The sequence below is a fragment of the Lynx rufus genome, unplaced genomic scaffold, assembly GCF_022079265.1.
Source record: "Lynx rufus isolate CCGP_SWC_20201006 ecotype Redwood Valley unplaced genomic scaffold, mLynRuf1.p SCAF_2, whole genome shotgun sequence".
Taxonomy (NCBI): domain Eukaryota; kingdom Metazoa; phylum Chordata; class Mammalia; order Carnivora; family Felidae; genus Lynx; species Lynx rufus.
In genome coordinates this window covers 198,951,092-198,965,213 of record NW_025814834.1, presented here as the reverse complement: position 1 = coordinate 198,965,213, position 14,122 = coordinate 198,951,092, and the positions used below count along the sequence as shown (strand labels likewise).

Here is a 14,122-nt window from a genome sequence, read left to right as displayed (position 1 = left end):
ACACGTCTCCAGAGGCAAGGGAAACAAAAGCAAAAATGAACTACTGGGACCTCATCAAAATAAAAAGCTGCTGCACAGCGAAGCAAACAATCAGCAAAACTAAAAGGCAACCAACGGAATGGCAGAAGATATTTGTAAACGACATATCGGATATAAAGGGTTAGTATCCAAAATCTATAAAGAACTTATCAAACTCAACACTCAAAGAAAAAAATAATCCAGTGAAGAAATGGGCAAAAGACATGAATAGACACTTCTCCAGAGAGGACATCCAGATGGCCAACCGACACATGAAAAACTGCTCAACATCACTCATCATCAGGGAAATACAAATCAAAACCACAATGAGATACCACCTCACACCTGTCAGAATGGCTAACATGAACAACTCAGGCAACAACAGATGTTGGCGAGGATGCAGAAAAAGAGGATCTCTTTTGCATTGTTGGTGAGAATGCAAGCTGGTGCAGCCACTCTGGAAAACAGTATGGAGGTTCCTCAAAAAATTAAAAATAGAACTACCCTATGACCCAGCAATTGCACTACTAGGTATTTGTCCGAGGGATACAGGTATGCTGTTTTGAAGGAGCACATGCACCCCTATGTTTATAGCAGCAGTATCAACAATAGCTAAAGTATGGAAAAAGCCCAAATGTCCATCGATGGATGAATGGATAAAGAAGATGTGGTATATATAGACAATGGAGTATTACTTGACAATCAAAAAGAATGAAATCTTGCCACTCGCAACTACGCGGATGGAACTGGAGGATATTATGCTAAGCGAAATTAGTCAGAGAAAGACAAATATCATATGACTTCACTCGTATGAGGACTTTAAGAGACAAAACAGATGAACACAAGGGAAGGGAAGCAAAAATAATATAAAAACAGGGAGGGGGACAAAAACATAAAAGACTCTTAAATATGGAGGATAAACAGAGGGTTATGGGAGGGGTTGTGGGAGAGGGGATGGCTAAATGGGTAAGGGGCATTAAGGAATCTACTCCTGAAATCATTGTTGCACTATATGCTAATTTGGATGTAAATTTAAAAAAATTAAGTTAAAATAAATAAATAAAAATGTAAAAGCCAAAAAAATTTTTTTGAATAACAACATTCTCTCTCTCTGCCCCTCCCCCTCCCACTGCACGCGTGCATCCTCTCTCTCTAAACAAAAATAAAAAAGACACACACTACTCTCCCGTGCCAGATGGGACTCATTAGTGTCAATCTGTGTGCTGGGCGCAGTCATCCAAGGATCCAGGGGGACAGTAACCTGTTTTGAGGATAGAAAGCAACTAACAGCATTTCTTACTGTCCCTGTCAGTTTAGGAAAGACAGGCGAGTAAGCAGAACTACAAAAGGTCTCAGGCAACGTCATGGTCCAGTTACGCCAAAACCTTCACAGATTCCTTCTGAGTGGAGACCGGTGCAGTGTTCCAGCCCATCACCGCTACTGGCTGAGACTGCCCACATCTGTCTGCCCGCTTCAGGAGCCCTGACTGTAGGGGCTGCTGCTCAGAACTGTGGCAGAAGGCAGAGTCAAAGTAGATCCTGTTCATTAAAGATCATGTAAAAGTATACAAAAACTAGGTTCTTTCAGACCTTATTACCTTTTGACTGCTAGTCTCTAAGTAGGAGAGAAAGCATTCGTTATGGATACTCTCTGGGAATAAATCTTCACGGGAGTAAATCAAGAAACATGAGAAGGGGGGAAAACCTCTAAACATCCCTGTAAACAGCATCCTGTAAGTTCAAATGGATTGTATCCCTTGGCCACATCATGCCCTGCTCAGATTTACAGCCATCAAGCTTCAAAGAAAAGACAGCAATAAATCCAATCCACATGGCTCTTGTAAAAAGGCATCTATTTGGTTTTTAATACAAAATGATTCAGAGAAACACAGAAAGAAAATATCATACAAGCCAGTTATTGAATTAAGAAAAAAAAAACCCAACAAACAAATTTCAGTCACATTTCCTGTTTTCACCCTGGATTAGAAGACAGGAAACTGCAAACCAGCCAATGTCTGTCTCTTTGAAGAAATCTTATTTAAAAAAAAAAAAAAAAAAAAAAAAAAAAAAAAAAAAAAAAAGGAGGCAAAAACCAAACAGTCCCTGAAATCTGGCAGGTGGTTTTTAGAGGCCACTGTAAGCTTGCCTTAATCATCCTGGTAAAATGGGATACCAGTGGTGGTTGGGATATGGCCACATCCTCCTTGCCTTTTGCTATGAATGATCTTCGTCTGCAGGTAGGATGCTGGCCTGGGCACTATTCGATGCCGCTTCTGTAGTCTGAGGTCTCAAGGCCAAGCAGCGGTGGAGTCTTCCATTCTGTGTCTTCACTGAATCTCCCCCATATACAGTCTCTTGTCACTGGACGCTGACAGAACTGAGGTGAGAAGAACAGAGAAGATGAGGGGAGCTAATGAAGGCTCAAGGAGACTTGGTGCTCAAGGGCTCTTGTGTCAAGAGCCAATTTTGGTAAAAAGAGCAATTGGATTTAGCTTAAATTCCCCTCCTCTCCAACACCATTCACAGGAAAACTGTAGCCTGGCTTTTTAGTTCAAGTCCTCCTTTTTTTTTTTAATGTTTTATTTGCTTTTGAGAGAGAGAGAGAGAGAGAGAGAGAGAGAGCGTGAATGGGGTAGGGGCAAAGAGAGAGGGAGACACAGAATCCGAAGCAGGCTCCAGGCTCCGAGCTGTCAGCAGAGCCCCACGTGGGGCTCAAACTCGTGAACCACGAGATCATGACCTGGGCCAAAGTCAGACGCTTAACTGACCAAACCACCCGGGTGCCCAGTTCAAGTCCTCTTGAAACCAACCCCAAGGGTGGACTGTGCTATGGGAAATGCATTTATCAGGGTCTAAACCCCGATGTCCCTCTTCAGCCACACCCTATGAAAAGACCTTCTCAGCCATTCTCCAGAAGAATAAACGTCTGTGCCAGTCATTTTTGTAAATGTGCTTCTGCTGGTTCTATTTAGCCCTGGAGAAAGTTATACTTTCTCCTTTAATTCAAGGCTCATTGTTTAATTAGCTAGCCAATATAACATAAGCTGCAATTTATATCTGAACATTAAGAAACATTATTCTTTTACCCAAACGTGTAACTGAAACACAGACTTGAAGCAAGTAAACTCAAGAGAACTAGAAATAGATTAACCAGTCTTCTTTTGAGAGTCACTGGAAAATGGAACATTGCTCTTGACTTCATCACTTAAAACACTGGTGAGGCTGTCAATGGACAGCCATAAAGACAACAAGGAAATTCACATAAAACAGACATCCACTTCTGCCTTTGTATTTGCAGGGCCCCTTGAGGGCGATTTCCCCCCAGTTTCCCTTTCCCCACAGTCAGGACAGACTTACTGATGGGTTCATCGGGGTGGAAAGCCACTTCATTGATGGAGCCAGCGTGTCCAGGCAGCTTATACAAAATCCTCCTGCTTGTGGTATCCCACACATACACAAACCTGCAAGGTATCATGAAGGGCAGTGTTAAAACTTCCCAGAGCTGAGGGTAGGGTAGAGGCACGGCTTTTTAACAGAGATGGAAGCAACAATTTACTCATTCATCCACCCCATATTTACTGAACTGTGTTCTGGTGTTTACAGACTAGAAATACAGATTCTGAATAACGGATGGACCCTTGAGCAACTGAATAGAGAAAGTGGAACAGCTACAACTATAAGCATTCCTTGTATTTCAAACGTAAGCTTTTGAAATAGGAAAGAACATGGAGGAAGACCATTTTTCCTACGGTCCCCACACAGAAATCTTCAAAGGGCATCTGATAGGCATCTAGGATGTCTTAAAGCTAACACAATTCTCAGCAGGCTGGGAGCCTAGGGTGCGGGCCCATGTGAGCCTCCCAGGACTGCGTTCAAATCACAGAGCTGAGAGAAGGAACAGGAAATTTCTGCAGTATAACACACACCAAATACAGACTTGACCCAATCTTGCCCTGAATTCATGGGAACTCCATGACCAGCTGGTCAAAACTCAGTTTACAGATAAGAAAACTAAGGTATAGTGACTCTTCCAAGGTGACACAGTTCATCAGAGGCAGAACTAAAATTGGAACTTTTTTTTTTAAAGTAGGCTCCATGCCTAATATGGGGCTTCAACTCGCAACCCTGAGATTAAGAGTCACATGCTCCACTGACTGAGTCAGCCAGGTGCCCCTACAATCAGAACTCTTAATATATTCTAGTAATCTCCTTTCTCTTACCACCCTCAAACATCTTCTAATTCCTCTCGCCCCTTGGAAGTTCTTTTGACCTTCAACCTTGCTTGGGTTATTTTGGGGCTGAAGGGTAAAATAAAGAGACATTATCTTCACATGCTCATGCAAAAATAATCTGTGGGTCAATTTAAAGGGCTGGTGGTTTTCAAGCAGGTTATAAACATTACTTGCATATTTGTTTTGTTCAGTCAACATCTAAAAGGGTAGGTACAGTTACCAGCACTTGATATTAAAATGCCTAGTGCTGGGGTGTCTGGGTGGCTCAGTCAGTTGAGTGTTCAACTTCAGCTCAGGTCATGATGTCATGGTCCATGGGTTTGAGCCCCGTGTTGGGCTCTGTGGGACAGCTCAAAGCCTGGAGCCTGCTTCGGATTCTGTCTCTCCCTCTCTCTCCCCTGCTCGTGCTCTGTCTCTTATCTATCTCTCAAAAGTAACCAAACATAGGGGCGCCTGGGTGGCTCAGTCCGTTAAGTGTCTGACTTCAGCTCAGGTCATGATCTCACGGTTTGTGGGTTCGAGCCCCGCATCGGGCTCTGTGCTGACAGCTCGGAGCCTGGAGCCTGCTTCAGATTCTGTGTCTTCCTCTCTCTCTGCCCCTCCCCCCCTTGCACTCTGTCTCTCTCTCTCAAAAATAAATAAACGTTTAAAAAAAAAGACAAACATAAAAAAATAATAAAATAAAATAAAATAAAATGCCTGGTGTTGATGTAACATCACATTTGTGGTTTAAAATACAACTAAACACGAACTTATTTACCCTGTTTAGTTCTCAAGTGCTAGGCTCCATAGGAACTTAATAAAAGTTCCAAGCAAGATGGAAGGGAAGCAGGAAGCCCATCTGTCTCCAGACTTCTTGGCTCCGATGATCCCGCTCTCCCTACTGTGTTCGTTCTTGCTGTGCACAAATAACGTCCTCATTAACCCAGCCCAGGAAGATATGACAGAGTAACAAAGTGTATGAGCTCTGGGCTCCAAAAGACCTGGGCTGAAGTCTCATGCAACTGTTTAATCACTAAGTAAGCTTAGACAATATTTAACTTCTCTGAGCTTCTCTTTCTTTAGTTGTGATGATGGATACTATACTGATCTCACAGCTTGGTTGAGAGAAAAGAGGAGATAATATATGCACAGTGTTTGGCACACACATGACAGCTGTTGTTATGATGAGGACATTTATTATCAAAACAGAAGAACATGAAGTCAGGAGGCTGACTAACTCACTCATGGCAGACAGACTGACCAGTCTTCCCACAGTCCTGGATAGGAACTGTTGAAGGGTTTCGAGTTTGAATGTGAGGCGGTAGGTGATTTGCGAGTAGAGAGGGGAAATGTGCCAAATCCAGGCCAAGCTAAAAAGCAAATTTCTGAGAAGGATACATTTCCCAGGCACATAAAAGCCAGCAGAACCCCAGATCTCCAAGGGTTTACTTGAAGGCCTCACTCTCCATGGCTGCCAATTAGGTGCTAAATTTAGAGGGGTTCCTTGTCCTCTCCTTACTTTGGCACGGGAACATTCGGCAGGAACCAGGTTCCTTATATAACAGAGTTGCTTGTTGACTTGGGGCTAATTGGCGAGGTGGCCTGTGAAATCTGGCCAACCCCAGCAGGTAGATACACGGGCTGTGCCCAGACCAGGGCCATGCTTCCCGCATGTAAGGTTTAAAGGAACAGTGGGGAGGGAAAGAAGAAGAGAGGACACTGAAAGTCAGAAAGGGCCGATGTCAGAAACAAACTGCTCAGAAGAAAAGCTTAGGCAAATATCATTTAAAAGCTTAACTGTGTAAAAAAAGAGATCTCTGTTGAGAATTATGTAAAAACACTTCGAATCGTTCTTACTCTGTTAGAATGCAAGATACCTTAGGCTGTGGACCTGTTTCTTAAGGTCTTCTTTAGTAACCTGACTACTGAAAATCCCTTAGATTTCCTCTGCAAGGCAGCTCTCTACACCAACGGGTTACAAACCATCAATGTGGCACTGATGGCCTGGACCTTTTACCCCCAGAAAACACCCCAGTACTTGGCCTTTTATCTCAGTATGAAACTTGCTAGGGAAAAAAAGTGGACTCTGGAATCTTCAGGTATGTTCAGCACTGTCCACAAGCAACAAGGTGTAGGACAGACCAACAACATGAGGCTTTTCTATGGCTGTGGTAGGGCCCCAAATAGAGAAGAAAACCCTGGAACATGCTGAAGAGTCCAAGCTATGCCACAAAAGGCTTCACGTTTGTAAGATGGTGCCTGTTTTAGTACGGTAGTAGGAAAATCTCTCAACGGAGAGAAAGATGGGGTTAAGCTAAAAAGGGTTAAGACATCTCTCAATGGAAGTTAAACCCAGAGTCGGCCATCAGAGGGCCTTAACATTCTTCACCACTCCACATCTGTGGCCCATTAGTCTGGCATGGGCACCCACACCCCTGCCTCTGACCCCGTCCTAAGTGCGGGTCACCATAGATATACTAAACAGCAGGGTCTGATAGAAGAATTCTCTCCCTTCTCTTTCTAATTCATCACCGAATGGCTGAGCCAGTTTAAAGTGACAGCTAAGAAAGTCTCATGGTCTCTGAATTCAGGGGTGGAAAATACCTAGCTCACATGTTGACACAACCCTCATCTAGCAATCATGGTACTTTTCCTATTGAGCCCACACCCAGCTCTGAATCACCTCCAACACAGGCAGCCATTACCAACAGCTGAGCTGATATGCAGAGTAAAATCTGACTGCCATCCTTGAGCTAGGAATTCATTCATGTAAGATTCACTAAGTGCTTAGAACAGGTCAAATACTGCTCTGGGTTCAGAGACGACTAAGACTCATTTCCTGACCTCTAGGAACAAATAATTAGGTGAGGGTGCCCCACTCTGTTTATCTCACGGTAAGACGTGCTGGATGCTGAGAAAGGTTTGATGTATAAGGTGTGACTACAGTGCAGAGTAAAGAGCAGTTAGTCATACCCCAGAGGAAAGGGAGAGAGGACCAGGGAAGTTTACAGACATAACACAGAGGTGATTCATAGAGAGACACAGAAATCTGGAAAATGGAGAACAGGGGCTAGGAGAAGCCTGGAGGCACGAGGGATGTAAGAACAGGGAGAGTTCTGTGTGAGTGAAGCACTGTGGCGATAGTGAGGGAGGAGAGGACACAACATGCATTTGAGCGAACTGGAGCGCCGCGGAAGAATCTGAGAAGGGAAACTGGGGCTAGATTAGGAGTCTAAATTTCACTTTGATGGCAAAAGGAATCCAACAGAATTGAAAAAACTGTTTACCTTCCAGGTCAAAAAGGTATCCATAGAGAGCAGAGAAGCTGTGTTTGTCTGACATGATCCTTAGGCCCTTACTGCATATGGCTTCATCGCTGAGCACGGCTGTAACTCTACGTCCGTGCTGGCGCGCCATCTGCACTTAATGGATTAGACACAAGCAGGCACCTGCAGAGCTCCATCATTTTTCACCGCACACCCGGTAATCCTTACCTGTCAGCTGAACCAGCTGCTATCTTGCTTCCATCAGGTGACCAAGAACATCTCAGGAGATTCTATAAAGATTGGAATTCAACGAATACAGTGATTAATGCACCACACCCCTCTTTACTGGACTACAGAATCACCAAAAGACTTTAAATTTCTTATTTAAAAAAAAAAAAATTTTTTTTTTAACATTTATTTATTTTTGAGACAGAGAGACAGAGCATGAACGGGCGAGGGGCAGAGAGAGAGGGAGACACAGAATCGGAAACAGGCTCCAGGCTCCGAGCCATCAGCCCAGAGCCCGACGCGGGGCTCGAACTCACGGACCGCGAGATCGTGCCCCGGCTGAAGTCGGACGCTCAACCGACTGCGCCACCCAGGCGCCCCAAGACTTTAAATTTCTTAAGTAGAGTTTCAATTAGTCTCCCCAGAAAGATGATCAGCAATCATCTTATATTGTGTGGCCTAAGACAGCATACTTTATTTCATACAACATTCAGACCAACTGTAGAAAATGCTTCATTCACAGTAAATTAGAGTGGACCTGGCAACAAAATGTTCTTCTGCCTACAAATGAAGGTTTTCTGTGCTCACTGATCTCGATCCTCATTAATAATTTCATTTTGAAGGAAAATAAAAATAAAACCAAATCCAACAAAAAACAAGATCTGATTTATAAAGTGAAACTGAATGGGCGCCTGGGTGGCCCAGTCAGTTAAAGCGTCCGACTTTGGCTCAGGTCATGATCTCATGGTTCATGAGTTTGAGCCCCACATTGGGCTCTCTGTTGTCAGTGCAGAGCCCGCTTTGGATCCTCTTTCCCTCTCTGTCTCTCTCTCTCAAAAATAAATAAAACATTAATAAATATATTTTTAAATATAAAGTGAAACTGAATCATACAGACTCTCAAAAGAAAAACATTAGTCTTATTATTAACAAAGTATCTGGAGAAAAAGCTGCTATCAAGAGCTGACCTAGGACTTGAAATTTAAGAAAAATTTCTCTCAAAATCTGGGCCATGGTCCTTACTGAGGAAAGGGATGTATTCTCAGGGCTCTAACAGTGGGTCACTGGGAAGGTGAGGGAAGCCACCTGAGTAACAGACAGGAAGCCTGAGTCCCGTATGTAACACTGACCCAAGAGGGTCAAAGTTTCCAAGGAATGAAAAGGAGGTTAAGACTATCTTGTTGAAGTCAGAAGTCTCGAATTTGAAGGCGGTCACACCACCGTCTATCTATGTAACTGCCTTCCTCCCTATGCTTCCATTAGTTTTATTTCTGGCAAGAACGGTTTTGATGGAGAACAGTGTTCACTGGAATATAGCCCCTTCTTAGTAGAGCTACTGCCCTCTATCCTTAGCACCACTTTTTTTTTTTTTAATTGAGATATAACTGACATATAACACTGTTTTGGTTTTAGGTGTACAACATAATGATTTGATATATATAAATATTGGCCTTGGCACCACCTTAAATGTATCTCTGAGTCAAATGGACAGTAAAACTCTTTTGCCATGCAGGACTCACCTTTTCAAAGTTGTGCACATTTCCTTGAAATATCTTCACACACCTCTCTTTGGGAGCAAATGGCCGGACATCCCAGACCCGCACTGCAAAGGGAGCAAAACATGTTATCAGCTGGAGGCCTCCTGAGAACCCACCCGAAGTCAGTATCACGTCAATGACAGATGCTGTTTCCTGGACGAAGGAGGGCCAACACGGTAGAAGGTACATGGGAAGGCTCTCTCTCTCTCTTTTTCTAACAGAAATGAAATGCATACAAATTCCATGAACAGTGACTAAGGGCACAGAGGAAAGCTGAGGAGGCAGGAAGGGGAAATGCCAAACACATAGCTGGGGGTCTCTAACAGAAAGTAGGTGGGTGTGACATTAATTTCACCAAACATTTGCAAAGGATTTCTCTTGCCAACCCAAAAAGTCACATCTAACAAAGCCTTAAACATAACACTCTAAATACCGTGGACTACTGTGACAATCATCTACAAAAACCAAACTCAGGACTGACCTTTTCTAACTTTGCTCACAGGGACACCTGACAGTCTGAACTTGAACAAGGAAATATATCCAGAGAGTACCATACTAAGAATTAGAAAAAGTGAGCTGTGATTCTCATTCTAGCTCTGTTATATGTATGGGTGATATCAGGTAAAAAGTGAGTTTCTGTGTTTTGTGTTTTGTCTCTGTAAAATGAGAATACCATCTGTTCTTTTACTTTTTCATGAGTATTTTCAGGATACAAGGGACAGGGCTCTAAGAGAGTGGAGGCAATAAACAAAAGGATTTTGTAATTTTATCATACAGCCATAATAAAAATTCTTATTATTTTACTAACCATTCAGGGAATCTCATCTTTCCTTATATAGGGCGAACACTGCTACAAAATTAGTCAATGGTAAACACATCACGATCAGGATATAAACATGCGTGGTAAGCAGTGGCTACAGTTGTTAACAAACGTTATAACTATAGTGGAATTCAAGTGATGATGTCATTTTAATTGAGTGTGAAAAACAAAACAGTCCTTGAAATCAGGCACAGAAAGGTGAAGGTATGCATGAAAGTTTGCTACTGAGTTGAGGATAGTCAGAAAATAAGGGTGCTCATTCATTCAAGAACCCGCTGAATGCTAGGCTCTGTTTGTATTACAAAATGTCAGTGAAAGCATTTCAGTTCCTGACAAGCCTATGAACTTGTACACCAGAGGGGCATCTCTAAGCTCTCCCAACACAAAGCATATACTCCATCCTCCTTTTTGCTATAGTAAACCCATCCTCCCACATAGCAACTCAGAAACAAGCAGAGGAGAGTGTTTGTGTGAATGCGGAATGTTGCGATGTCGTAATGAGGACCTCTTGTCACACCAGTCAGTGCTCTGAAGTGGGAAGGGCAGACGCGCTGGCAGAAAGAGCACAGTTCTACCCACAGCTCTGCTGACCAGCCAAGCTCGGTGCTCTCTGAAATGCTTGCGAACTGCTTTGGATGGACCTGCAGACTCACGTTTCTCAACAAACTAATGATCACCAAGAGTTTCTCGTCTGCTGCCTACATCCGCAGCACACCAGACGCTGAAATGGGTCTTAAAAGCTTGTGTCAAGTTGCTCAGGGATTAGATGGCAGATCTGGGACTAGAATCCTGGCTTCTTGACCATATCTTTTAAAGCTTTTTCTGTTACAATGTGTTTTCCTAACTGCCCTGGTAGAAACCTGCGAGCCACTTTTGACTCTTTCCTTGGATCCACATTTATCCCAGCACAATTTCTACCACCCAATGCCCACTTTCTTTAGGGTCCACAGTGACTGGGCACTTGGAGAGCTTTCCTTTTCAATGTTACCTGTATTGTCCATTGCATTGGACAAGAGATAAGAGCCTTCAGAACTTAAACTCAGGCCCGTCACTGAATCTGCATGGCCTCTCATGGTGTAGGTGAGCTTGTTTTGGCGCAAGTCCCAGACCTATAAAAACAAAAAAGTTGCTCCCAGAAATCAAATTGAGAATAGCAAAGAAACAGAGTTTTTACTAAAGACTCAATGGCCTGGAGAAACTGGTAACCCTTCTCAATCTGGCTGTGGGCCAAGTATAACTTTAGCACAAAATAGAAGATTTCTGTCAAAGAGGAAAAGAACTCTTGTCTTTCTAAAAAGGGAGTCAAAATTGCTATGTCTGACCAGAAGGCTAATAAATGTCAAAACTTATGTTTAACAAAAATTAATAAAATTTACAGAGACTGTTCTCAAATAATAACAAAATGTATTAGAAATTAAAAAACTAAGTAGCATTTAAAATGCTTCAACTATGATTCTTAGCAATTTAAACTATTAGAACTATAGAAGGGGCACCTAGGTGGCTCAGTTGAAGCATCTGACCCTTGATTTTGGTTCAGGGCATGATCTCACAGTTCGTGAGGATGAGACCTGCATCAGGCTCTGTGCTGAAAGAATGGAGCCTGCTTGGGATTCTCTCTGAACCCCCCTCTCCCCACCTCCCCCAATCATGCGTACGCACGTGCATGCACGCTCTCTCTCAAAACAAATAAACTTAAAAAAAAAACAAACTATAGAAAAACAAGTGAACATGTCATTTGAAAAGAGCATTATGATTACATGTAAATGTATCTTAAGATAATACACAGAAATATACGCGCTTAAAAATTTTCATTTAATGTTATAGGTACACAACACACACACACACACACACACACACACACACAGACACAGACACACACACCCACACTACAGAAAAGCATATTTATTAAAAGAAAAATGAACTGCAGATTCACTGTTGCCTGGGTAGGAAACGTAGAAGAAACAGTTCAGCTAAAAATAACCTAACATCAAACAGGGAATATAAATGGTTCATTAAGTTACAGCCCATGAACACATTGCAACACCACGGGACTTTGCTAGAGACAGTACAGCAGAGTGGAAAGACTGAGGATTTAGGGTCAGATTGACCCAGTCCTAAGAGTTCTGTCTTATTGGGCCACTAACCCTCTCTGAGCCTGTTTCTGGTCTGTAAGATGGGGATAACAACATTTACCTCTTATGGCTCAAATAGAATGCTCAGCAGATGCCTGGTATGCAGCAGGCCCTCAATAATTGGTAGCTATTATTAAGCAACCTCTAAAAATAACTCTGAGGACCAAATGGAAAAATGTTCCAATAATAAGCTATTAAGCTAATAAAGAAGATACAAAATAGCATTTATATTTACACAGACTGCAACTATGTGGAAAAAAAATAAAGCCAATAGCAATGGTCTGGAATGTCATATGGAAAAAAGAACAGCAATTTTGGTAAGGTCATTGGTATTACACAGAATTTCCTCCAAATTTGATTTAATACTGCCATGTAGTTTTTCTGAGTGGGAAAAAAAATGTTTTTGCTGCCTATTTAAGCAAGGCACTTCCCTTATCTAGAAATGAGTTTGGTGCTGCATGTCAAAGCAATGCAGAAGGCAGACAACTCCACTTTCCCCATCAATAACTCACTCATGTGTGCAACCCAACACACTTTATATACAATCATTTTTGTGTCAGGTGTTTGCTGCCTCAATAATCAGGAAAGCTTGAAATGGCTGACGTCTTTTGTTCAAGCTACTGTTCCTCCTTTTCAGGGAAGACACTGTTGAAGTCTTCAGCTTGTTAGGAGAGAATGCAAAGCCATCCCTCATAGCACTTGGGTGCCATTTCCAGACCTTCCTTCTTGAGGCATGTACACGTTGTGCACAGCCAACACATATCCAGATTTGCTGTAGAAAGTAGCACTAATTTAAGCAAGACATTTCGCAAATCCCAAATCAATTGTTCAGTGAATGCTTGGGCATCTGACTGGTGGGCAGCAACACTACGAGTTTTCATACTGGAAACAGTATAACAGGGTAGAAAGCTTTTCTAAGCTTCTGGAATACTGTGTACTTTCTAATAAAAAAATTTCCTGGGGCGCCTGGGTGGCTCAGTCGGTTAAGCATCCGACTTCGGCTCAGGTCATGATCTCATGGTCTGTGAGTTCGAGCCCTGCGTTGGGCTCTGTGCTGGCAGCTCAGAGCCTGGAGCCTGCTTCAGATTCTGGGTCTCCCTCTCTCTCTCTGCACTTGCCTCACTTGTTTCTCCCTCCCTCCCTCCCTCCCTCCCTTTCTCTCTCCAAAATAAATAAACCTAAAAAAAATTTCCTGAAAACAAAGCACTGGCAGAAAAATCTGAATGTCTATACACTAGCTTAAAAGATAAAGACTAGAAAGCTACGATGTAAAAAAATACGTAGCACTGGAGCACCTGGCTGGCTCAGTGGCAGCAGTATGTGACTCTTGATCTTGGGGTTGTTAGTTCAAGTCCCCTGTTGGGTGTAGAGATTACAAGAAAATAAATGAATAAATAGGGGCGCCTGGGTGGCGCAGTCGGTTAAGCGTCCGACTTCAGCCAGGTCACGATCTCGCGGTCCGTGGGTTCGAGCCCCGCGTCAGGCTCTGGGCTGATGGCTCGGAGCCTGGAGCCTGTTTCCGATTCTGTGTCTCTCTCTCTCTCTCGGCCCCTCCCCCGTTCATGCTCTGTCTCTCTCTGTCCCAAAAATAAATAAAAAACGTTGAAAAAAAAAAAATGAATAAATAAACTTTACAAAAAAAAGGGGGGGGAACCCACATATGATAACCAGGAACTAGTTCATTAAATTATACAAAACCAGAATCAGGGGACTTCTCAAAGAAACATGAAGGACATTCTTTTAGAAAAAAGCCAGTGAGGGGCGCCAGGGTGGCTCAGTCGGTTTAAGTGTCTAACTCTTGATTTTGGCTCAGGTCATGATCCCAGGGTCGTGGGATTGAGCCCCGTGTTGGGCTCCGTGTTGAGCATAGAGCCTGCTTAGGATTCTCTCCCTCTAACCCTCTCCC

The 14,122-nt window shown here is 43.0% G+C and overlaps 1 protein-coding gene across 1 annotated transcript in view; it reads right to left on the bottom strand.

Moving 5' to 3' along the window:
- Nucleotides 1–2,091: 2,091 nt before the first annotated feature.
- Nucleotides 2,092–14,122, bottom strand: part of SNRNP40 (small nuclear ribonucleoprotein U5 subunit 40) — a 34,497-nt gene continuing 22,466 nt past the window's right edge. Inside the window, exons 6-10 of the mRNA XM_047084685.1 lie at nt 11,073–11,193; nt 9,247–9,329; nt 7,727–7,788; nt 3,376–3,479; nt 2,092–2,395 (exon numbers count right to left, since the gene is read on the bottom strand). Of these exons, the coding sequence (XP_046940641.1) occupies nt 2,346–2,395; nt 3,376–3,479; nt 7,727–7,788; nt 9,247–9,329; nt 11,073–11,193 (420 nt within the window). The 3' untranslated portion in view covers nt 2,092–2,345. The remainder of the gene's footprint in view (nt 2,396–3,375; nt 3,480–7,726; nt 7,789–9,246; nt 9,330–11,072; nt 11,194–14,122) is intronic.